The following is a 25,232-nucleotide window of genomic DNA, read 5'->3' on the forward strand; positions in this document are numbered from 1 at the left end:
TATTAGAGGTCGACCGATTATGATTTTTCAATGCCGATACCGCATTATTATTGGAGGACAAAAAAAGCCGATACCGATTTATTGGCCGATTTAAATAAATACAATTGTTTTTTTTATGTATATATATATCATACACACACACACACATTTTTGTAATAATGACAATTGCAACAATACTGAATGAACAATGAACACTTTTATTTTAACTTAATATAATACATAAATACACACACACGCACACAGCTCTGAAGTGACAATGATACTGAAGAGTCTGCTTAGGAGACAAATACTCTCAACTGTTTGAATAAAACTAGAGTTTAAGTTACCTGTGATGAATGTTGAAAACATAAACTTTAATTTCTATATGCAGGAAATCCTATTTTAATAATGGGCATTGTAAGAATTGACAACCAAAGTGCGAGTCATAATTTCCATGACACCTAGCAAAATCTGAAAAGCGGTTTATTTTTAGATTCACTTAAAATAAGGTCTGTGTTTCGTGTAGGCTTACATCACCGTGCCAATTTTATAACTGTGTAGATATCCATAGGACAAGGTAACTCTGATCAATATTGGCTAAATATAAGCGAAGATACATTTTTTTGTAGAGTGGATTTATGAAAATATGTTGACAAACGTTACCTTATCCTAGTGAGATTTACACAGGAATCAAAGCGTCGAGGCGGTTTAAGCCTGCACGAAACACAGCCCTTATTTGAAGTAGATCAAGACATTCTCTATGGAAGACATGAGCGGTAAAATAAGGAAGGAACCCCTTTCAAATTCAGCCGCAAGTTATTACAGGAATTATAACGCGTCGACTATTTCTCTCTAAACCATATACCTTTGACTAATCCGGAAACTATCACCTCGAAAACAAAACGTTTATTCCGTTCCGTATTTTATCTAACGGGTGGCATCCATGAGTCTAAATATTCCTGTTACATTGCACAACCTTCAATGTTGTCATAATTACGTAAAATTCTGGCAAATTAGTTCGCAAAGAGCCAGGCGGCCCAAACTGTTGCATGTACCCTGACTCTGCGTGCAATGAACGCAAGAGAAATGACACAATTTCACCTGGTTAATATTGCCTGCTAACCTGGATTTCTTTTAGCTAAATATGCAGGTTTAAAAATATATACTTGTGTATTGATTTTAAGAAAGGCATTGATGTTTATGGTTAAGTACACATTGGAGCAATGACAGTCATTGATTGATTGTTTTTTATAAGATAAGTTTAATGCTAGCTAGCAACTTACCTTAGCTTACTGCATTCGCTAACAGGCAGGCTCCTCGTGGAGTGCAATGTAATCAGGTGTTAGAGCATTGGACTAGTTAACTGTAAGGTTGCAAGATTGGATCCCCCCCGAGCTGACAAGGTTAAAAATCTGTCGTTCTGCCTCGTTCTAGACCGTCATTGAAAATAAGAATGTGTTCTTAACTGACTTGCCTATTTAAATAAAGATTAAATAAAGGTGTAAAAAAAAAAAAAAATGGCAAATCGGCGCCCAAAAATACCGATTTCCGATTGTTATGAAAACTTGAAATCGGCCCCGATTAATCGGTCGACCTCTAGTACATATGCACATGTGTGTTTGCTCACATTTGGTCGTACCTTTGTGTGTGTGTGTGTGTGTGTGTCAGCGATGCCCCCATAGTCATTGATCAGCAGCACAGCCAGCGTCTGGAGATAGGCATCACATGTGAGTCTGTTTATCAGACGTTCTCCAGTCCTTCACCAAGGGCCTCCCGTTCCGTGGCCAGATGAAGAGGGCCTCCCGTTCCGTGGCCAGATGAAGAGGGCCTCCCGTTCCCGTGGCCAGATGGAGAGGGCCTCCCGTTCCCGTGGCCAGATGGAGAGGGCCTCCCGTTCCCGTGGCCAGATGGAGAGGGCCTCCCGTTCCCGTGGCCAGATGGAGAGGGCCTCCCGTTCCCGTGGCCAGATGGAGAGGGCCTCCCGTTCCCGTGGCCAGATGGAGAGGGCCTCCCGTTTCCGTGGCCAGATGGAGAGGGCCTCCCGTTCCCGTGGCCAGATGGAGAGGGCCTCCCGTTCCCGTGGCCAGATGGAGAGGCGCACGCCATTTGCTACGTTCTCCATCGATCCCCCTTTTGAAGTCAGCCAAACTCCCAGAACACATCAGGGGTCTAGTAGAGCACCCGTAGAGCAGCAAGCAGCCGCATTGGGGCGTGATTAGTCAGTGGTAGAAAAGAGGTCAGAAGTCTGTTTTCATCTACGTGACTATGAGGCATGCGAATGCTCTCACAAGTCACACACACATGACATACACTCATACACACACACCATAAATGATTAAATCGTTAACACCCACACAGGTAGTCTCACAAAATCACACTAGCTCAAGTGCTTTCTCTTGCGGAAAGTGTTCATATGCGGAAAAACCCACGGGGTTCTCCCCTGTGTGAAAGAAAGCCTGACAGGTGTTTTTTGAGAGAGAGGGTGGGTGTGTGCCCGTGTCTGTGAGTATGTGTGTGTGTGTCCTACAGCCGGACACCATGGCTGGCTGGGGTTTCCTGTGGAGGTTCAGTACAGGCGTTCTTCCAGCTGCCGGAGGGGCCGTTTCTCCTTCCGCCACACCCGCCATACTGTACCACAGTATACACAGACACTCTCACACACTCCCTCCCGCGTGCTCTGGTTCACATGCTCCAACTTCCTGTCCTAGACATACACTGAGCGGACGAAACATGAGGAACACCTGCTCTTTCCATGACATGGACTGACCAGATGAATCCAGGTGAAAGATACGATCCGTTTTTGATGTTACCTGTTAAATTCTCTTCAAATCAGTGGAGATGAAGGGGAGGAGACGGGTTAAAGAAGGGTTGTTAAGCCTTGAGACTATTGAGACATGGATTGTGTACGTATGTCATTCAGAGGGTGAATGGGCAAGGCAAAAGTGCCTTTAACGGGTTATGGTAGTAGGTGCTAGGCGCACCGCTCTGTGTCAAGAACTGCAACGCTGCTGGGTTTTTCACGCTCAACAGTTTCCCCGTGTGTATCAAGAATGGTCCACCACCCAAAAGACGTCCAGCTAATTTGACACAACTGTGAGAAGCATTGGAGTCATGAGCCAGCATCCCCTGTGGAACTCTTTCGACACCATGTAGAGTCCATGCTTGCCCTGACGAATTGAGGCTGTTCTGAGGGCAAAAGGGGGCGCAACTCAATATTAGGAAGGTGTTTACTCTCTCTTCTTCTCTTTCTGTTTACTCTCTCTTCTTCTCTTTCTGTTTACTCTCTCTTCTTCTCTTTCTGTTTACTCTCTCTTCTTCTCTTTCTGTTTACTCTCTCTTCTTCTCTTTCTGTTTACTCTCTCTTCTTCTCTTTCTGTTTACTCTCTCTTCTTCTCTTTCTGTTTACTCTCTCATCTTCTCTTTCTGTTTACTCTCTCTTCTTCTCTTTCTGTTTACTCTCTCTTCTTCTCTTTCTGTTTACTCTCTCTTCTTCTCTTTCTGTATACTCTCTCTTCTTCTCTTTCTGTTTACTCTCTCTTCTTCTCTTTCTCAGATACGTACGTTCTCACGTACACTCTTTTCTCTCTCTCCTCGTCATCTCACTTTCTTACACACTTTCTCTCTCGCGCGCTTTGTTCCTGACTCGACAACAGCATGCATAATCAGTCATGGCCACGCAGCCGACCCTTATGGGGGATTGTCTGTGTGCGCCAGGCAGCCATGGTGTGGAATTCATTAACACATGGAAGCAAGGGCACCACGCACGGGACTTATCAGCCTCACCAGACAGCTGGCCATGTCTGGGATGGCCATTATCACGTAGAGACACACAGACATAAAGACACACACACACACACAGACATGAGCATACAGACACAGCCACACAGTGCATGCATACCGTGGTCCATATGCAGATGCATACACTTCCTGTTGGTGGAACATACAGGCACATACTCTGCATGTACATGCATACGCTCAAATGCACACACAGGCAGACACTCTCCCACTCACACACACACTTGCTCCCCCCAACACTCAAACATACAGATACACATCTCACATCACAAATGTGAACACGCATACTCACACACTCAAACACACTCGCACGAAGGAACACCCAGGCCTACTGTTAATATATATATATATATATATATATATATATATATATATATATATATATATATATATATATATATATATATATATATATATATATATAATATGTTTATTATTTTCCAAATAAAAAAAGAAGGCCGAGATGCAAACATTGACATTGTACTGTTGAATGGGATGGCACATTTACAGGACCAAACAAAACTTAACTCACACATCCACAAATATTATAAATGGTCAATATTATAATGGTGCATATTATAAGAAGACAGCATTAAGTCATTTACAAGCAGTGTAGTTGAACCAAAACTAAATGGCCGACTGAATGTTATGCTCGCGCACGCACACATCCGCAGTGGCCGTGTCACCCAGGGCTGATGCATCCGCTATGGGATTCATGTGGATCTCTGTTTCCCCTCACTCAGGCGGGTAACGTCCATCCCCTCTGGTTGCTGAGGGTCATTCCTCTTTTTTAGCTCACGCAAACCTCCTAGAGGAATGAGGGAGAGCGGGGGATGGGGAGAGAGAGAGGGGAAGAGAGAGCGGTAGGGAGAGAGAGAGGGGAAGGGAGAGAGAGAGGGGAAGGGAGAGAGAGAGGGGAAGGGAGAGAGGGGGAAGAGAGAGAGGTAGGGAGAGAGAGGGGAAGAGAGAGAGGGGGATAGAGAGAGAGATAGGGAGAGATAGAGGGGGGAAGGGAGAGAGAGATAGGGGAAGAGAGAGAGGTGGGGAGAGAGAGATAGGGAGAGAGAGAGAGGTAGGGAGAGAGAGAGGGGAAGAGAGAGAGAGGGGTAGGGAGAGAGAGAGGGGTAGGGAGAGAGAGAGGGGAAGAGAGAGAGAGGGGAAGAGAGAGAGATAGGGGAAGAGAGAGAGGTAGGGAGAGAGAGAGGGGAAGAGAGAGAGAGGGGAAGAGAGAGAGAGGGGAAGAGAGAGAGAGATAGGGGAAGAGAGAGAGAGATAGGGGAAGAGAGAGAGAGAGAGAGGGGAAGAGAGAGAGAGATAGGGGAAGAGATTCAGGTAGGGAGAGAGAGAGGGGGGGAGAGAGAGAGAGGGGGGGAGAGAGAGAGAGAGGGGAAGAGAGAGAGAGAGGGGAAGAGAGAGAGATAGGGAGAGAGAGAGAGGGGAAGAGAGAGAGATAGGGAGAGAGAGAGAGGGGAAGAGAGAGAGGTAGGGAGAGAGAGGTAGGGAGAGAGAGAGGGGGAGAGAGAGAGAGATAGGGGGACAGGGGGAGATTTTAAAAGTGTGGTGATGAAATCTGAAACCTCAGCAGCCTCCTGTGTTAAAGAAATGGGATTAGCCCTCGTCCGGAAGAGAAGGCTTCGGGAATGCAGATGACGGATTGCAGGGAGAGAAAGAGAGAGCGGGGGGGGGAGAACACGAGAGAGTGGGAGAAAGAGGAAGAGAGACAAGGGCCTCACACACTTTCATGCCTACGCTCACTGTCATTCCTCTCTTCTTTCTCTCTCTCTCGCTCGCTCCCTCTCTCTCTCTCTCAAAGCCGGCATCGACCGTTGTCCCACGTGCATAAAGTGTATCGAAATCCCGTTTGTTTCCCCTCTCTCTCTCTCTCTCTCTCTCTCTCTCGAATCCTGTCCATTTGTTGTGTCTTGAAATTCAAGGATTACCCTGTAATATGTCTCTCTTGTGTTGCAGACTGGTATGCAGTTAACATATGATCCTGCAGCAATGCAGAACGGGTAAGAGTCCGTCTACACAACCCTGGCACCTTCCACCCCTCTGAGCAATCTATACGACTAGTTCAATAGGATTGCCATATCTCTTGATTAATGCAGTGTGTGTGCACTTTGTTACTATTTGATTAAAACAATCTATACGAGATGGAGTTTGATGCTAGGTCTCAGGTGTTAGTGCGTGCGTGCGTGCATTTCGTGCCTGGTTGCCTGCACGTGTGCCTGTCCCTTTGTCTGTGACAGAGTGTGTGTGTGTCTGTGTGTGTGTGTCTGTGTGCGTGTCTGTGTGTCTGTGTGTCTGTGTGTGTGTGCCTTCGGTGCCTGTGTACGAAGGGGTGCCATGGAAATGAATGGCCTAGCAATGTGTTCTATTTTTCCCTGTGTGCTGTAACAGGAAGGGAAGGCGAGCTTTGAGTTCCTTCCTCTCTCGATGTGTCCTCAGTCTGCGACGGGAAGCTTCTCTCTCACTCCCTGCTTCTCCCAGCTTCCTGAAGCGTTTATCTCAATGACTCTGGAATATGACTGGATGAATGAATAGAATCTCATTAGATACAGCACTGGGCATTTTAGAAGCATAATAGTAAGCTGTGATTATGAGGCTTGAAAGAAATCAAAGAAAATAGCACATTGACCACTTAGGAGACATACACCACATGCTCGTCGAACATCCTCATTCCGAAATCATGGGCATTAATATGGAGTTGGTCCCCCTTTGCTGCTACAACAGCCTCCACTCTTCTGGGAAGGCTTTCCACTAGATGTTGGAACATTGCTGCGGGGACTTGCTTCCATTCAGCCACAAGGGCATTAGTGAGGTTGGGCACTGACGTTGGGCGACTAGGCCTGGCTCACAGTCGGTGTTCGAATTCACCCCAAAGGTGTTAGATGGGGTTGAGGTCAGGGCTCTGTGTAGGCCAGTCAAGTTCTTCCCCACCGATCTTGACAAACCCTTTCTGTATGGACCTCACTTGGTGCACAGGGGCATTGTCATGCTGAAACAGGAAAGGTCCTTCCCCAAACTATTGCCACAAAGTTGGAAGCACAGAATTGTTCAGAATGTCATCGTATGCTGTAGTGTTAAGATTTCCCTTCACTGGAACTAAGTGGCCTGGCTCGAACCATGAAAAACAGCCACAGACCATTATTCCTTCTCCACCAAACTTTACAGTCAGCACTATGCATTGGGGCAGGTAGCGTTCTCCTGGCATCCACCAAACCTAGATTCTTCTGTTGGACTGCCTAATGGAGAAGCGTGATTTATCCCTCCCAGAGAACGCGTTTCCACTGCTCCAGAGTTCAATGGGCGCGAGCTTTACACCCCTCCAGCCAACGCTTGGCATTGCGTATGGTGATCTTAGACTTGTGTGCGGCAGCTCGGCCACGGAAACCCATTTCATGAAGTTCCCGACGAACAGTTCTTGTGCTGACGTTGCTTCCAGAGGCAATTTGCAACTCGGTAGTGAGTGTTGTAACCGAGGACAATCGTTTTTTTACACACTACGTGCTTCGGCGCTTGGCGGTCCCATTCTGTGAGCTTTTGTGGCCTACCACTTTGCGGCTGAGTCGTTTTTGCTCCTAGACATTTCCACCTCACAATAACAGCACTGGGGCAGCTCTAGCAGGGCAGAAATGTGACAAACTGACTTGTTGGAAAGGTGGTATCCTATGACGTTGCCACGTTGAAAGTCACTGACCACATACTTTTGTATATATCGTGTATATGGAGAATATATGTCTGCAGTACGTTGGGATTACTTCAAGGCTTTTAGTCTGTGACAATAGTTCTACTTTTTAAAAGCCCAACGCTTTTGTTATTTTTTTTTAAATAATCAAATCTCAAGCAAGAATTCTGCTAGGACTGTCTGGGACTGGTCTGAGTGAGGGGCCTAATTGGATGAGCCAAATGGACGGAACATAGAACCTGAAAATGAGGCGTTATTGGCAGAGCGGTTTGAAACTCTCTTTTTTTAATCGGTCTATTAACTTACACCGCCTGCTCTACCAACTGAGCTCGGAGGACCATTGCGAGTGGTATAAAACCAGCTAGCGGGTAGAAATGACACCCAGGACTGTTGTAGATCTGAATCAACGTCACAACATGATGAAGTAGCCCACCATCTCTTTTCCCTAGAGCCCAACTCAACACTTTGGAATAGCCTTCTTTACATTCATTGAGTTTTTCCCAACAATGTGGATTGAAGTCGGCCAGCAGCCTAAGCCAGTCAGCATAGTATAGCCTTAATACTCCAGGCTAGGGCCGGAAACACACGACAACCCCTTTTTTCATACGACGACAAAGCTCAGTTTGATCTGATAAAGCCAGACGTTTCAATTGTGAAGCCAGAAGACGCTTCGTGGAACTGTTATGCGCCCGACAGAACACAATATATTGCCTGGTGTTCGATTTGAAACAAGCCAATGACGAGCTATACCCTCACGCGGGAAGCTCTGTCTGCTCGGCCTCAAACACCGTCCGTGTGACTGCGGATCTGTGCTTAGACTACGATGTGTGTAGTGTCTGTGGGTGTGCGTTAAGTGTGGCCGTGTCAAGGGACTTGAAAGGTCTTTTCGTGGAGAGATTGTCTCTCTTGTATGGTCCATTCCAGTCCGTATGTGGACAAAGACTGGCTCAAGGTGTATGAGTGTCAAAAGATTTCATGTGGTTCTGTTAGACTGTTTCCCAAACCTGGTCCTGGGGACCCAAAGCGGTGCACATTGGAGTTGTTTTCCCGAGCACTCAGACACCTGATTCAAATCATAGGCCTGATTACGAGTTCCTTCTTTGAATCGCCTGTTTTCGTGCTTGGGGCAAAAAACAAAAATGTGCACCTCTTTGTTAGAGGTGATTGCATAAAAAGCCTAAGGCATAAACACAGACACGTGCCCAACATACTGGTGTCTATATCTCTGTTAGTTAGTAGAACATGTGAGTAAATTGCCAGTCAGCTCTTTGAAACAGTAGTTCATTAACCAAACCATTAATAAACACTTAATAGGCCCCTTAAAAAATCACGATCATCCGGATATTTCGATGTAGACAGTTGTAATGCATGGAGACCTACGGTGCATTCGGAAAGCATTCAGACCCCTTCCATGTTTTCCACATTTGTGTTACATAACAGCCTTATTATAAAAAAAAATGTATCTCATCAATCTACACACAATACCACATAAGGACAAAGCGAAAACAGGTTTCGAGATTTTTTGCAAATTTATTCGAAATAAAAAACAGAAATAGCTTATTTACGTAAGAATTCAGACCCTTTGCTATGAGACTCGAAATTGAGCTCAGGTGCATCCTGTTTCCAAATTGATTGGACATGATTTGGAAAGGCACACACCTGTTTAAAGTTGAAGTCGGAAATTTACATACACTTAGGTTGGAATCATTAAAACTAGTTTTTCAAATTTCTTGTTAACAAACTATAGTTTTGGCAAGTCGGTTAGGACATCTACTTTGTGCATGACACAAGTCATTTTTCTAACAGTTGTTTACAGACAGATTATTTCACTTATAATTCACTGTATCACAATTCCAGTGGGTCAGAAGTGTACATACACTAAGTTGACTGTGCCTTTAAACAGCTTGGAAAATTTCTGAAAATGATGTCATGGCTTTAGAAGCTTCTGATAGGCTAATTGACATCATTTGAGTCAATTGGAGGTGTACCTGTGGATGTATTTCAAGGCCTACCTTCAAACTCATTGCCTCTATGCTCGACATTATGGGAAAATCAAAAGAAATCAGCCAAGACCTCAGAGAAAAAATTGTAGACCTCCACAAGTCGGGTTCATCCTTGGGAGCAATTTCCAAACGCCTGAAGGTACCACGTTAATCTGTACAAACAATAGTACGCAAGTATAAACACCATGGGACCACGCAGCCGTCATACCGCTCAGGAAGGAGAAGGGTTCTGTCTCCTAGAAATGAATGTACGTTGGTGCGAAAAGTGCAAATCAATCCCAGAACAACAGCAAAGGACCTTGTGGAGATGCTGGAGGAAACAGGTACAAAAGTATCTATATCCACAGTAAAACGAGTCCTTCATCAACATAACTTGTAAGGCCGCTCAGCAAAGAAGAAGCCACTGCTCTAAAACAGCCATAAAAAAGCCAGACTACAATTTGCAACTGCACATGGGGACAAAGATTGTACTTTTTGGAGAAATGTTCCCTGGTCTGATGAGACAAAAAATAGAACTATTAATCGTTTTGTTTGGAGGAAAAAGGGGGAGGCTTGCAAGCCGAAGAACACCCCCCAACCGTGAAGCACGGGGGTGGCATCATCATGTCGTGGGGGTGCTTTGCTGCAGGAGGGACTGGTGCACTTCACAAAATAGATGGCAAGATGAGGGAGGAAAATGATGTGGATATATTGAAGCAACATCTCAAGACATCAGTCAGGAAGTTAAAGCTTGGTTGCAAATGGGTCTTCCAAATGGACAATGACCTCAAGCAGACTTCCAAAGTTATGGCTTAAGGACAACACAGTCATGGTATTGGACTGGCCATCACAAAGCCCTGACCTCAATCCTAAAGAAAATTTGTGGGCAGAACTGAAAAAGCATGTGCGAGCACGTAGGAGGCCTACAAACCTGACTCAGTTACACCAGCTCTGTTAGGAGGAATGGGCCAAAATTCACCCAACTTACCGTGGGAAGATTGTGTAAGGCTACCCGAAACGTTTGACCCAAGTTAAACAATTTGAAGGCAATGCTACCAAATACTAATTGAGTGTATGTAAACTTCTGACCACTCGGAATATGATGAAATAAATAAATCATTATCCCTACTATTATTCTGACATTTCTGACATTTAAAATAAAGTGCTGATCCTAACTGACGTAAAACAGGGAAATTGCAGAGAGCCACGTTAAATAACATAAATACTCTTTGATACAACTTTGATGAAAGATACATGTTTTACATAGAATTAAAGATACACTTGTTCTTAATGCAGCCGCTGTGTCAGATTTCAAAAAGCTTTACGGCAAAAGCACAATATTCAATAATCTGAAAACAGCGTTCAGCCACAAAAGGAAGCCATACAGTTACCCGCCAAATTGTGCAGTCAACAAAACTCACAAAAAACATTATAAATCTTCACTTACCTTTGCTGATCTTCGTCGGATTGCACTCCCAGGAATCCCACTTCCACAAGAAATGTTCGTTTTGTTCGGTAATGTCCATTATTTATGTCCAAATAGCTATTTTTGTAAGCGTGTTTGGTAAACAAATCCAAAGTCAGGAAGCGCGTTCACTAAAAGCAGACGAAATGTCAAAAAGTGATGGTCAGCATGGACAAGTCTCTGAATGTCCTTGGGTGTCCCAGCCAGAGCCGGGGCTTCAACCCAATCAAACATATCTGGAAAGACCTGAAAATAGCTGTGCAATGACACTCCCCATCCAACCTGACAGAGCTTGAGAGGAGAGAAGGATGGGAGAAACTCCCCAAATACAGGTGTGCCAAGCTTGTAGCATCATACCCGAGGCTGTAATAGCTGCCCAAAGGTGCTTCAACAAAGTACTGAGTAAAGGGTCTGAATAGTTATGCAAAGGTCATATTTCATTTTCAGATTTTTTTACACATTTGTCATTATAGGGTATTGTGTGTAGATTGATGAGGGGGGGAAAACAATTTTAGAATTAGGCTGTAATGTAATATGTGGGAAAAGTCACGGGGTCTGAATACTTTCTGGATGGCGTGTATAGGTACATCCAATACCCGTGTCTGACCTCCCTTTCTCTGTTCTGTTTCCTCTCTCCCCTCAGGTTCTACTCCTCGCCTTACAGTATCGCCACCAACCGCATGATCGCACAGACATCCATTACGCCCTTCATCGCTGCTTCCCCCGTCTCCACATATCAGGTGGGTGATGTACTGGAGTGTAGCCAGAGGGAGATAGCCGTGGTGCGGCTGGGGACTGGCTGGGTGATGGGCAAAGCTGGGGGGCTGGAAAACAGCAAGGGGCTCTCGGAGATTTGGAACTTCTGAGCTTTCCTCATTGGTTTGCCGACGATGCTGGATGGCATCTGTTTTGTAGGCGGTGAACACAACAGACGGAAAGGCTCAGAGAGAAAAGAGAGAAGAGAGAAAAGCAACGTCCGTTAGGAATTAGTGTTGGGGAAAAACAAACCGTTTCTCCTTTGCTTTGCCGGCCCTGTTGTGCTTTTAAAGCTTTTTCTAAGCTGTCATTCCTCCCACAGTCATTTGACATAATTTTCCTGCTAACTGAATTCCACACTTTGCATCCCAGTTGATCCCTGGAACCATGTGAAGCGGAGCGTAACGTAAGGGGGGAAATGAACTGTGCGAAACGTCAATAGCGTTTCCATTGCTAAACGCCCACAATTTCACGGACCTCCAGATGTTTGACTGCTACAAGCAGAAGGGATGAGACACTGTTCAGTTCACCTAGACTTTCCCCCAAGAGCCCTCGCTGTTTATCATTGATCCTTATTAGAATGCAGAAAGAGGGAGAGTGACAGGGAGAGAGAGAGATGGAATGATAGATAGTGAGAGAGCAAGCAAGAGAGAGCGATGGAGAGAGAGAAAGAGAGGGAGGGAATGAGAGAGTGGAGGGGGTTGGTTGGTGAAGGTTGGCATGCCCGCCTTTCAGAAGCGTCTGATTTAAACTCAGGTCCAGCACTGGGGGGAGAAGGGGGACGGGGCGCGGCGCTAATCCGCGTTCTGAAGGCTTCCCAAATTGATTTATCAAAAACAATGGCCGGGCTTTTGAGGAATATTAATCCTCACAGTTTCAATATCGGCCACCACTGCTTCCTGTAATATTGCCCTTCAGCCAAGCAGCGCCAGGCAAGGTGAGTCCTCCATCTTCTGTCAAGTACAAAGAGTAGGGCAGGCTGGAACCAAAGCATATGAGACAAAGGAATCATTAGTGGCCACAATGAAAAACATTCATATGATCTCAGCCATTTGTGGTAGAAAATATTCTGCATGTTGTACACACACATTTTTTATAATCTTTTATTATATAAAATCTGCCTAATGCAGAATATATTGTTTATTAAATTGTGTGTTTTACAGTTTCAACTTTCTTTCTTCGGACTGTGTACTCTGGGGAAAAGATCTTGATTACTTCATCACATGAGAGTGGACAGTCCAGTCCACTTCCTGGTCTAGCCATACAGTCTTCCCTGCTGTGTTCTGTCTGTCTTTAATGGAAGCACAAGCTTAGAGCAGGGTCAGCCAGAGGTAGACACACATCGTCAAACCAGACCACTGGAAAACATAGTCAGTCACACAATGTACCAGCTCCTTATTAAGTCACCACTGCCAATACTACTGCGTCCATAATGAGAATAAAATGTAAAAAATACAATTACAAAAATCTCAGTCAAAACATAGAAAAACACAGTCTTGAAATGAAATTACAATGGAATTAGAATCTTGTTGATGTCGCACGGGAAAATTCTAAAGACGGACGATTAGGGAACGAAGCTTTGTCTCGTCTCTGTTTCCTTCCTGTTGGTTGAGACCAAACATCGAGAGGGAGTAACAAACAAGCGTGGCTCTGTGCTATTCAATAAAATAAAATAGTTTAGGCATGCTCCATATCATGGGCTTTAACGAGCTCAGAGGATTGGCGTTCTTATAAAAGATTAGCATCTATTTGTCTTTGTTGAGTCCAATCGTTTTCCCAAGGATCAATGGGTAGACTTGTTTGTCTCTGACAAGCTGTCTAATGCTCCTCTCTGGCAAATCTAAATTGTCCCTTTTATTCAACTGTGGCTTCTCTCACTGTCGATGGCAGGGATTCTGTTGAACTAAACGACCCACATGGTCCACTAGAGCAGGAGTTGTCTTTCTCTCTCGGGGTCAGTTTGTGGGTTCTTGTCATTTGATATTCGGGTTGCCGATGTCGAGCCAAGCCCAGTTGAGCCAGCTTGGCTAGTGGCGTAACACGCTGTGCCTAATTCTGCAAATTCAAGGCCTGTGTCTTTTCAACTGGCCAAGGCTCCATCTTACCTCAACGCGCCCGCACTTCCCAGGCATGGAAGAAACCGTAGGAAAGGAAAAGGCACTGGCATGCAGATAAATAGTGTGACAATGGAAAACCAGTTTTGCACACTGTTGATTGTGAGGGAAAAGAGGTGGCACGGGTAACCTTAAGTCAATAATGATGTTTCATTTGATGTCTCCCTCATAGGTCCAGAGTACGTCATGGATGCCTCATCAACAATACGTTATGCAACCCACAGTAAGTGCATTACCATTCTCTGTCGTGATTTACTGTTTGTGCTCCGGCAGTCCCACGTGGACGTTTGACCTTTTGGGTTAGAGGTCGACAGGAAGACAAAAAACGCCTGATGTCCTACCTTCACTTGCGGTAGATTCATGGCGCCTTCGGGTTAACTCACCAGAAGAGTTAGAGCGCCTTTTTAGAATCCTCATCTCAAGAGACGTTTACAACCTCTAAGGCACTTTTCAATATATTTACGCTCTAATATGAGCCAGCGTTGGGATTGGAAAAGTAGAGTCTCCGTCTGGAAATTCACTTCAAACTTCTCCTGTGGCAAATCCATTTTCAGACCACCTTCGTAACTCACCCGTATACTCTCATGCAGTGAACATCGCTGATAGCTAAATTATTGTTTGCGATGATTCAAGGCAGTAGTGGAACAATCTATAAAAGTTGATAGTCCCATTGTAAGTGTACAAGCACATGTTTCTGGTTGGAAACACACAGAGTTTATGGGTCTTGGTGGACTGTAGCGTGACTCAGCAGCATTTAGCTAGCAGAGCAGAAACACCAGCTAGCCTGCTCAATCCATCTCAGCAACATACCAGGCCATCAGCGTCCAGTACTGCGATACTACTTACATCAGACAGCCTTTCATGTAATATTACTAATATAAAAATGATGTTTATTTATTTGTATTTCATTTTTGATTGAACCTTTATTTAACTAGGCAAGTCAGTTAAGAAAAAAATCTTATTTACAATGGCAATGTACAATGTACAAATACAAATGGCAAAAAGGCCTCCTGCGAGGACGGGGGATGGGATTCAAAATAAATATTATAAAAAATATAGGACAAAACACACATCACAACAAGAGAGACACCACAACACTACATCGAGAGACCTAGGACGACAGCATGACAGCGACAACAACCTGGTAGCAACACAACATAGCAGCAGCACAAAACATGGTACAAACATTATTGGGCACAGACAACAGCACAAAGAGCAAGAAGGTAGAGACAACAATACCTCACGCAAAGCTCAGTAGGAGTGTCCACGATTGAGTCTTTGAATGAAGAGATTGAGGTAAAACTGTCCAGTTTGAGTGTTTTGTTGCGGCTCGTTCCAGTCGCTAGCATCAGCGAACTGAAAAGAGGAGCGACCCAGGGAGGTGTGTGTGCTTTGGGGACCTTTAACAGAATGTGACTGGCAGAACGGGTGGAGGATGAGGGCTGCAGTAGATATCTCAGATAGGGGGGAGTGAGGCCTAAGAGGGTTTTCTAAATAAGCATCAACCAGTGGGTCTTGCGACTGGTATACAGAGATGACCAGTTTACAGAGGAGAATAAAGAGTGATGTGTCCTATGAGGAGCGTTGGTGGCAAATCTGATGGCCGAATGGTAAAGAACCATATATACACACCATTTGGCAGATACTTTCATCCAGAGCAACTTACATACATTTTACATACGGGTGGTTCCCGGGACTTAGCCGTTGCAAACGCCATACTCTCCAAACTGAGCTACAGAGAACCAGCGTTTCGTGTCATGTTAACCATACAGTACAAGATCTCCTGTCATAAATATGTACCACCCACAAGCTCAACAGATAACAAACTCAAAAAAATAATCCTTCTAGCTAGAATACAACCTCAATTATACCTACAGTAACCTCCGGTACGTATATAGTTATCTATTTCATTTTTTTCACACAGAGTAGCTAATAATAGCATTATAATAGCGGGTACTGTAATGCGACAGACTGATTCCCACTTTAGGACAACGTAGTCCCTTGTTTGGGAATGAGGCAATCAGTAGGTCTCGTGCATTAAACCAGTCCTTTTGAGTTTTTCATGCGAGCTAATGCGTTCAGAGCTCCTAATGGTTCTGCTGCTGTTGCAGCCACTCTCCCGTCCTGGCTCTGAGCTCTACCGCAGCACGTGGCTTTTTATACTGGTATCACTGCGGCGCGTTAGCCTATTTTTCCATGTTACCAATATGTTATTACTATCGCACTATTGTGAGGAAAAACGCGCCCTCGTGGACTCACGCTTGTCAGAGAGGAGGGATATTGCGGCGGAGGCTGGAGTATCTGAAGAAAGATGGATCCCAAAGCCGTCCTGTTGGTCTTCATACTACATCATACCTAAAGGCACTGTGTGGGTCCTCCAGAGCCATCTCTGAGACTTTCCTAGTGACTGAGATCATTTACACACAGGCAGTATCAAGGACGACCGCTGTACGGTTGCGATGCCAGCTAAGCAGGAACAGTGCAACACCGTAGCTCCTGATCCAGCATCACCAGCAGCACCAGTATCCATAGAGAAGCCCCCTTACCACCTACTACCCTACTGCTGCTCCCTGCTGCGGCCATTACCACCTAGCCTCCCCGTCTCAGTTACCCCCACGCTGGGAGACAAGCAACATGCAATCTGGCCCCAGCAGGGCACCACCAGCCTCCCAGCCAGCTCCTCCTCCTCCCTTCTTCTAACCAGCCGGCCTCCATGACGGGAGCCCCCGGTGCTACAGATGCTACAGAGATGAGAGGATCAAAGCTTGGCTGCTGTTTGTGTATGGTGTGTGTGTGTGTGTATGGTGTGTGGGGCAGGTGTGCTGTATGAGTGTCTGGGGTTTTACGCTGTTTCCTGCACAGCATGCACAGTACGGGTGTGTGAGAGTGTGTTGGTGACATACATAGAAAATAGCCGGCCTCAGGCAACTCCGCAGGCTCTATTAGGAACGTGCGGGATTTTTGTGAAATGCAGTGTGTCCATTTTTTTTGTTGATATGTGTACACATCGCTAAGTATGACTAGGCTGTCAGTGTTGGTCTTACATAACCCATATGAGGTATCTGTCAGTCCCTCTATCTATGGGCTTGTATCGGGAGAGTTTGTATGGCCTGTAACAGCCTAATACTAGCTATACAGTAGCATCCTCTCTGCTCCCTTCCTATGTTCCATGTCTTCCTCTCTCTCTCTCTCTCTGTCCCCATGGCCTCGTCCGTGCCTTAACCAAAGCTGCCCCCCCCCCCCCCAACCCCCCTCCACTCGTCAATGGGTAACACCCCCCAATCTGTCTCTCTTTATGTCTGCACCCGTGCCGCCGATCCAATGAAACACATTGAACTAGCGGAGCGTGCTAGTCTAGCGTTCAGGGAGGCGCCTTAAAGTATTAAACCAATTGACTGTGCTGCAATTTGGGTCTGTGTGCGTTCACAGCGCGTTAGACCAATGGGCCATTCTGGGGGGAGTGTTTTCCTGGCGTCTGGCGCAACATGGAGGCGGCGGAGCACGGTGAGGGGAGAGGTCACCGCCACAACCAATCAGAATCACCACACTAGAGGGCATACCTGGGTTCAAATACTGAATACGTGAAGTTTTTCAAATACTTTTGAGCGTTTGCTTGATTAGCCTGCCTGGAGAGCAAGATGGGCAGGGTTTACACTTTTGGGATGACTCTATTCGATCATTATGCCCGGTGAGTTTAAACAATGCCAGATAGAGTATTTGAAAGGATATGGAATAGTATTTGAACCCGGGTAGGCCAGAGTGTGCTGCTGTCTGTGGTCGTTTGGAATTTGGAAGGCGTCAAATCACAAGTGAGAAGTGAACGTGTTCTTTGAGTAAGAGTTTGCTGGCTGCTGCTCCACTGCTGTCTTTTTGTTTATCTCACTAGATTGAGTTTGACAACCATAGCCAGACTGTGCCTGAGTGCTATACCGCTCAGCAGAGCGCTTCTTCAGGAGATGGAGAGAGAGAGAGAGAGAGAGAGAGAGAGGGGAAAAAATGAAAAGACAACAGTTTGCAGAAATGTGTGTGTCCTCGTTGCTTAAAGCGAAAACTTCAAAAAGAAAACGACAGCTTGTTTTCAATTGCCGTTTAAAAAAAACAACAACAACGAATGAAGCTTCAACTCGCTTCTTTCTCTCTCTCCATTAATCTTTCCCTGTATCATTCTCTCTCACACTGTCTCCTCATCTTTCTCTTCTCCAACTCCTCTCTCACTCCATCTCCCCTCTCTCTCTCTCTCTTCATCTTTCCCACTCTCACCTGCCCCTTCCAGTGCCAATGTTCTTTGAAGCTGTGGTGTGGTGTATATGTGCCAGCTGGGAGGGTGGTGTTGCCAGCAATACTTGGGCTGTGAGCTAAAGCCAGCAGTAGATCAGTCCACAGTAGACCTGGGATAGTTGAGTGGACTAGAACCTTAGTCAGTTTTCACGTGGCCCCTACTCCGGCAAACCCACACATTAAGATGCAAACACACACACACACACACACACACACACACACACACACACACACACACACACACACACACACTCCACAGTGCTAAACAACTGCAGCAGATAAACGAGCCATACACAATATTGTTGTTATTCCCTGGTGACTGATGTACGTGGTCACTACGGTATGCTGGTTTGATATGTATGTCATGTGCGTGCAAGTTGCAGCATATTCACCGAATTCCTCTGCATCGTACCGTGGTCTTTCTTGCAGCGACTTTTAAATAGAATCAGAATTATCTCCCTTCACGGGAAGCACTGAATCGTGCCACTGTACGGAGCACTTTGGTTCAGCAGGAGGAACATAACGTTCTGAATTGTATTAGTCGACAGAATTTGAGCCGGGGCTTCGGTCTCCGTGCGCGTTCTGTGAAATGGCTCTGCTGATTTCCCCCTTCTGTCAGAAAACAACAACTGCAAACTCACGTGTCTCTGCCAGCAAATATGGTTACAGAGGGTGAAGTCTGTTCTGTGTTCTAGACCGTTGGTTCGGTCCATAGAAGATGTATTGGTTATAGCCCGGGCGCCCGTCTCTTTCTGCTCTCTTGCCAACTCTTTTCGGAACTGTCATGCAAAACATTCGGCTTGACAATGACAATGTTGTGTAGGGAAAAGCACAAGCAGATCTGGGACCAGGTTAGTATTGATGTTATTAGTGATATTGATAGTGACGTTTTACTGGCTTGTGTTATAGCGCTATTGAATGCAGCTGGTTTGTCAAGAGTCGCTTACAATACATTTGAATTTGGAGAAATGTATTCATTGCCTCAATAAAACAGCAATCCCAGAGCTTTCCTCTGACTCTGACACAGATTCTGGTCTCAGCTTTGATTGTTATTATTTCTGGTGAGTTTATTCATTCTCTAAGTCAGTCAGAGGACAGTTGATAAATCATTAGCCCGTCCCCGGAGACGAGACCTCCCATGAAGACATGTCAAATACCAGAGCCCCACGTCCCATCTATCAACCCCTGAGACACAGACCGCTCACACACACACGCACGCGCTCTCTGTCCCACAAAGATTCCATGGCTGCTTCGGGGGAACGCCCACGCCAGCCTTTTGTTTTGGTGCCCCGTTACCACGGCGACCGCGCCCCCCCCCCCCCCGACGCCGTAATTCACCACGCCAGAGTTTCCAGGCGCTCGCATGGGACGGTGAGACCGTTGATAGACATGTCGTAACAGTGCTGCGTAGCGGTCAAGGTGGCTGCAGCCAACGCACATCTGGGGTGGTGAAGCAGTCTCATCAGAGCATATCACAGTCACAGGGTGGGCCTCACCGACGTGTACCCTAACATATCAGTTAGTCTGATACTGCCCCGCTGCTGTAGTATGTTTTGCGAAGATGTTTTAGAAATGCTCAAAGTCCCTATATTCATCTCAGAATGTCTTGGTGTGTCCCTTTTGCTTCTTTGGTTTCAGTTTGTTCAATCTCGGGTGACAGTGGATCGAGATAGTGGATCTCTAGGTCGAGTCAACGTGTACATCGTGGTGTTTCAGGTCGGCGATCTCTGTTGGGTCAACGTTGTACCTCAAGACGTGTGTCTTAGCCTTTGCCACGGGGCTGCTGCAAAGTGAGGGCAGCCCTGTCTGTCTGATAGCCCTAGGTGGGATTTGTGCTGTGGATTAGTGAAAGACACTCCACAATCCAGCCTCTCTTCTTCTGGTTAACGAGCCTGCGGGGCCTTGGAACCTGGTGCAGCCATGGCAGCACACAAAGACGATCTGAACTAGCATGTTCTGCTCACCACACACACACACACACACACACTAGCACTGAATCACTTATGCAATACCAGTAGCCTAACCTTTTCTTCCTCTGCAGGTGCTTTGGTGGCAGTGCACAATACCTACAGTATGGCCTGAAGGTGGGCAATCCTGCTATTAGGGGCCCCGGGGCCTCTACAGTTACCTAGCTCAATCACGAGTTAGTCTGTAAAGGCTGCTTCACAACAGACCGAGGGCTTTACAGCCCGTCTAACAACCTTGATGTCTGACATCTCTCCTCTCTAGATGAGGATCAATGCCATCTTTAACGAGCAGCACTTTATCCGCTTCTCGTGTTAGCAGCTCACACACACTCAGTATGACATACACACACACACGCTGACACAAACATTAATTGAATATAGATCCAAAAGAACACATTCTCATACATATAAGATTCTCATGAATATATACAGTCTAGTATATCTTCCTTAAACACACGCACACACACACACACACAGAGACAGACAGACACACTCATATACACACACACTCTCGCAAACACAGAAAATCAAAATCACAAATCGGCTTAACACGTCTGTGAATTAAGCCCCTTCCGTTACTCTCTGTTTCCCATTATAAAAGCATTGTCAGCCGCTGAATCGGTTACAGGTACCCTTAGCTCTGGCCTGTCTCTCTCTTCCTCAATCCATCTTTCTCCCCCTTTTCTCAGTGTCCCAACATCCATCTAACTCCTCTATCCCCATTTCTCTATCCCCCCCCCCAGCCCGCCCTCGTTATTTCTTGCTGAGATGAAACTCCTGGAGGGAGAAAGATAGGCGAGATAGAAAAGAGATAGAAAGAGAAAACCAAAAGAGAAAGGGAAAATGCAAGAAACAGAAAGAGAGAGAAAAGCAAGAGAAGAGAGAGGAAGAGAGAAAGAGAGAAAGATGCATGTTTTTACAGAAAGATAGATTTAGGGTTGTACAAACTTGGATTTGTTTACAAGGACATATACAGGATACTACCCTCCACAACATAACCTTCACTCCAAATCAAAACTCAAAACCTACATCCTGATTTTGGACAAAATTACCTGGAAGGATTTACTACCAAGGATTCTTACTGTTCAGTCGGAAGCTACCTCGAAAGCCTAGAATGAAAAGAGCATTACAATAATCTCTAGATATTTAACTTCATAAAGAACAGACCCGGCTGCAACATTAATTTGCACTGAAGAGAGAAGTGAGAGGTGTGAGCCCAACAATGGCAGCAGAGTTCCTCTCCCACCGAAATGCAGAGGCCTCTTTGGCCCCCTGCTCCATGGCTTCCCTCTGTGCAGAGGTCACCACAGTCCAGTACCCCTTGGATAGGAAAAATGACAAGGCACGGAAAGAGTACAAAGAGAAGCTCCTCATGGACAATCCAGAGACACTTTTAGTTGACTGCTACAAAAATGCTACAAAGGTAAGCAACCTAATCTTCCACACAGACCTTCCCTGGGCATGGCACACAGCTATACGAGCACTCTACCCCTCTTTTAAGAGAGAGGGTACAGGCGGAGGGTGGTAAATCGGAATACTGGAAAACGAGGACCCTGAGACTGAGACACCTTCTGTCAACCTGTACAACAATGGAACAGTGGTGGAGCAGGGCAACTTCCTACATTTCCAAAAGGACTTCCACAGAATCAAAGAGCACGGCAGCAGAAGCATTCTCTTGGTGACGACTCCCCCAACCCGAGCGAGTCTGATCACACCTCTTCAAACTGTCCTGAAGACGAGGATAGTCTCCCCCCAGCACTGAACACACCCAGGTCCCACAACTGCACTGCTCCTCCATCATTGAGAGGGATACATTCACCGAGCTGGACAGAGACATGGTGGAGCTCAGAGAGCTAGTCCACACACTCCAGACAGCACAGACACACACTCCAGACCAGCAAACCCCCCCCCCCCCCTGTCTGAGAGAGCTGGCTGCACTCAGGTCTGGGGTGAGAGAACTTGAGGAGAGAGAGGAACGAACACATGGCTCAGCTAACAGAGAAACACACAGATTCTTTCAGTGCGTTCACAGTCAGCCCACTGACACCCGTATCAGATCACAGCAAAATCACAGTCTACTTGAACAGAGTAATACTCAGTCAAAACCAAAGGAACTGCATATCATTAAGAAATGCTATAGATGGAAGGAAAGCAGTGTAGAAACCTACCAAAAAACAATTAGGCAACAACTAATTCAATCCCTTGTCCAGACAACTTCCTGGACAAAACGTTTCACTGTAATAGTGAAGGTGTAGACTTGGCAGTAGAAAACCTGAACAGTATATTTGACCTCTCAGCTTCCCTATCAAATCTAAAAATGTAAAGCAGACAACTTAAGAAAATGAACAACAAACCAAAAAAAACTTTGATTAAGAATGCAAAAACCTAAGAAAGAAATTGAGAAACCTAACCAACCAAAAACATAGAGACCCAGAAAACAAGAAGCCTACGCCTTCACCATAGTGAATCAATAAAACAATACACTACTGTCACGATCGTTATAAGGAGTGGACCAAGATGCAGCGTGGTATGTTTCCATCCTTTATTTTGGAATAGAATACTTTAAAGAACAAAACAACAAAATGAACAAACGAAACGTGAAGCTAATATAATGCTCACAGGCAACTATACATAGACAAGATCCCACAAAGCACAAAGGGGAAATGGCTGCCTAAATAAGATCCCCAATCAGAGACAACGATAAACAGCTGCCTCTGATTGGGAATCATACCAGGCCAACATAGATATATAATTACCTAGATGACCCACCCTAGTCACACCCCGACCTAACCAACATAGAGAATAACAGGCTCTCTATGGTCAGGGCGTGACAACTATGGAAAAATAAAGAACAGCATGTCAGAAATCAGAAACCCAAAAAGGCCTGTGGTGTTGATGGTATCCTAAATTAAATTATAAAATATACAGACCACAAATTCCAATTGCCTGAACTTAAACTTTTGAACATTATCCTCAGCCCTGGCATCTTCCCCAATATTTGGAACCTAGGACTGATCACCCCAATCCACAAAAGTGGAGACTAACTACTATGAGATATGCGTGAACAGCAACCTTGGGAAAATCCTCTGCATTATCATTAACAGCAGACTCGTACATTTCCTCAGTGAAAACAATGTACTGAGAAAATGTCAATTTTTTATCAAATTACAGTAGGACAGACCACGTATTCATCCTGCACACCCTAATTGACAAACAGACGAACCAAAACAAAGCCAAAGTCTTCTCATTCTTTGTTGATTTCAAAAAAGCTTTTGACTCAATTTGGCATGAGGGTCTGCTATACACATTGATGGAAAGCATTATAAAATGTACACAAACAACATATACACAAAAAACATGTGTGCAGTTAAAATTGGCAAAAAACAAACACATTTCTTTCCGCAGCTTGAGCCCCACCCTCTTCAACATATATATCAACGAATTGGCGAGAGCGCTAGAACAGTCTGCAGCACCCGGCCTCACCCTACTAGAATCTGAAGTCAAATGTCTAGTGTTTGCTGATGATCTGGTGCTTCTGTCCCCAACCAAGCAGGGCCTACAGCAGCACCTAGATCTTCTGCACAGATTCTGTCAGACCTGGGCCCTGACAGTACATCTCAGTAAGACAAAAATAATGGTGTTCCAAAACAGGTCCAGTTGCCAGGACCACAAATACAAATTACATCTCGATACTGTTGCCCTAGAGCACACAAAAAACTATACATACCTTGGCCTCAACATCAGAGCCACAGGTAACTTCCAGAAAGCTGTGAACAATCTGAGAGACAAGGCAAGCAGGGCTTTCTATGCCATCAAGAGGAACATAAAATTCAACATACCGATTAGGATCTGGCTAAAAATACTTCAATCAGTTATAGAACCCATTGCCCTTTATGGTTTGGAGGTCACCAAACACCAAATTGAGACTCTGCATGCAGAATTCTGCAAAAAATATCCTTTGTGTAGAATGTAAAACACCACATAATGCATGCAGAGCAGATATAGGCTAATACCGGCTAATTATCAAAATCCAGGAAATATTTAAATTCTACAGCCGATTCCCAAACCTTCCATAACAAAGCCATTACCTACAGTGAGATATATCTGGAGAAGAGTCCCCTAAGCATGCTGGTGAACATAGCCGTGCTATTGAGAGTCGCCGCCGTAGGCTGACCTGGCTCTCAAGAGAAGACAGGCCATGTGCACACTGCCCACAAAATGAGGTGGAAACTGAGCTGCACTCCCTAACCTCCTGCCAAAATGTACGCCCATATTAGAGAGACATATTTCCCTCAGATTACACAGATCCACAAAGAATTCGAAAACAAAACGAATTTTGATAAACTCCCATATCTACTGGGTGAAATAGCACAGTGTGACATCACAGCAGCACGATTTGTGACCTGTAGCCACAAGAAAAGAGCAACCAGTGAAACACCATTGTAAATACAACCCATATTTATTTCTATATTTACCCTATTTGCACATCGTTATAACGCTGTATATATAGGCATAATATGAATTATTAAATGTCTCTGTTCCTTTGGAACTTTTGTAGTGTAATGTTTACCGTTCATGTATTGTGTGTTTCACTTTTGTTTGTGATCGATTTCACTTGCTTTGGCGATGTAAACATTTGTTTCCCCTGCCAATAAAGCCCTTTGATTTGAAATTCATTGAATTGAGAGGGGAGAAACAGAGAGAAAGCGGTATGTCGCCACAGCACCAGTGTTCTGAACGCCGGGGAGGACACAGCCTGAGCGATTCTGACAGGCCATGTCTGCTCAGTTTGTTCTCCAATCGGCCCACACGGTCACCAGCAGGGTGTACACACACACAGCACACACACGGGAAGACCGACACACTAGACAAATGAACGAGTGAAAGCGAGTAAAGAGGGAAGAGTCGGAGCCTAGCCGAGGAAAAAGGCTTCGTTTCTGGACCCCTCACTCCAGAGGTTTGGCTGGTAGAGAAAAGCGAGAAGTGACTCGTTTCGTGACAAAGCGATGAAAGGGCAGCAAGGAATTCATCACATTCCCTCCGGTTCCATCCAGAGCGCTTTATGAAAAATAATACTCTACCACTACTGAGCCACCCATTAGGGCTACACGCGTCGCAGTAGCATGAGGGGAAGCGATGTGTGCTGACTCCAGACAATCAATGAAACATCCGCATATGTCGGCTACGTCACCATCGTGTATTGACTCT

General features: G+C 45.4%; 1 protein-coding gene across 1 annotated transcript in view; it reads left to right on the forward strand.

The window, feature by feature from the left end:
* The window catches only part of LOC129819548 (RNA-binding motif, single-stranded-interacting protein 3-like), a 46,984-nt gene that overhangs the window by 2,360 nt on the left and 19,392 nt on the right, over positions 1–25,232 (forward strand). Inside the window, exons 2-4 of the mRNA XM_055875898.1 lie at positions 5,743–5,786; positions 11,553–11,649; positions 13,952–14,002. Of these exons, the coding sequence (XP_055731873.1) occupies positions 5,749–5,786; positions 11,553–11,649; positions 13,952–14,002 (186 nt within the window). The 5' untranslated portion in view covers positions 5,743–5,748. The remainder of the gene's footprint in view (positions 1–5,742; positions 5,787–11,552; positions 11,650–13,951; positions 14,003–25,232) is intronic.

Source organism: Salvelinus fontinalis, chromosome 22 (assembly GCF_029448725.1).
Source record: "Salvelinus fontinalis isolate EN_2023a chromosome 22, ASM2944872v1, whole genome shotgun sequence".
Classification (NCBI taxonomy): domain Eukaryota; kingdom Metazoa; phylum Chordata; class Actinopteri; order Salmoniformes; family Salmonidae; genus Salvelinus; species Salvelinus fontinalis.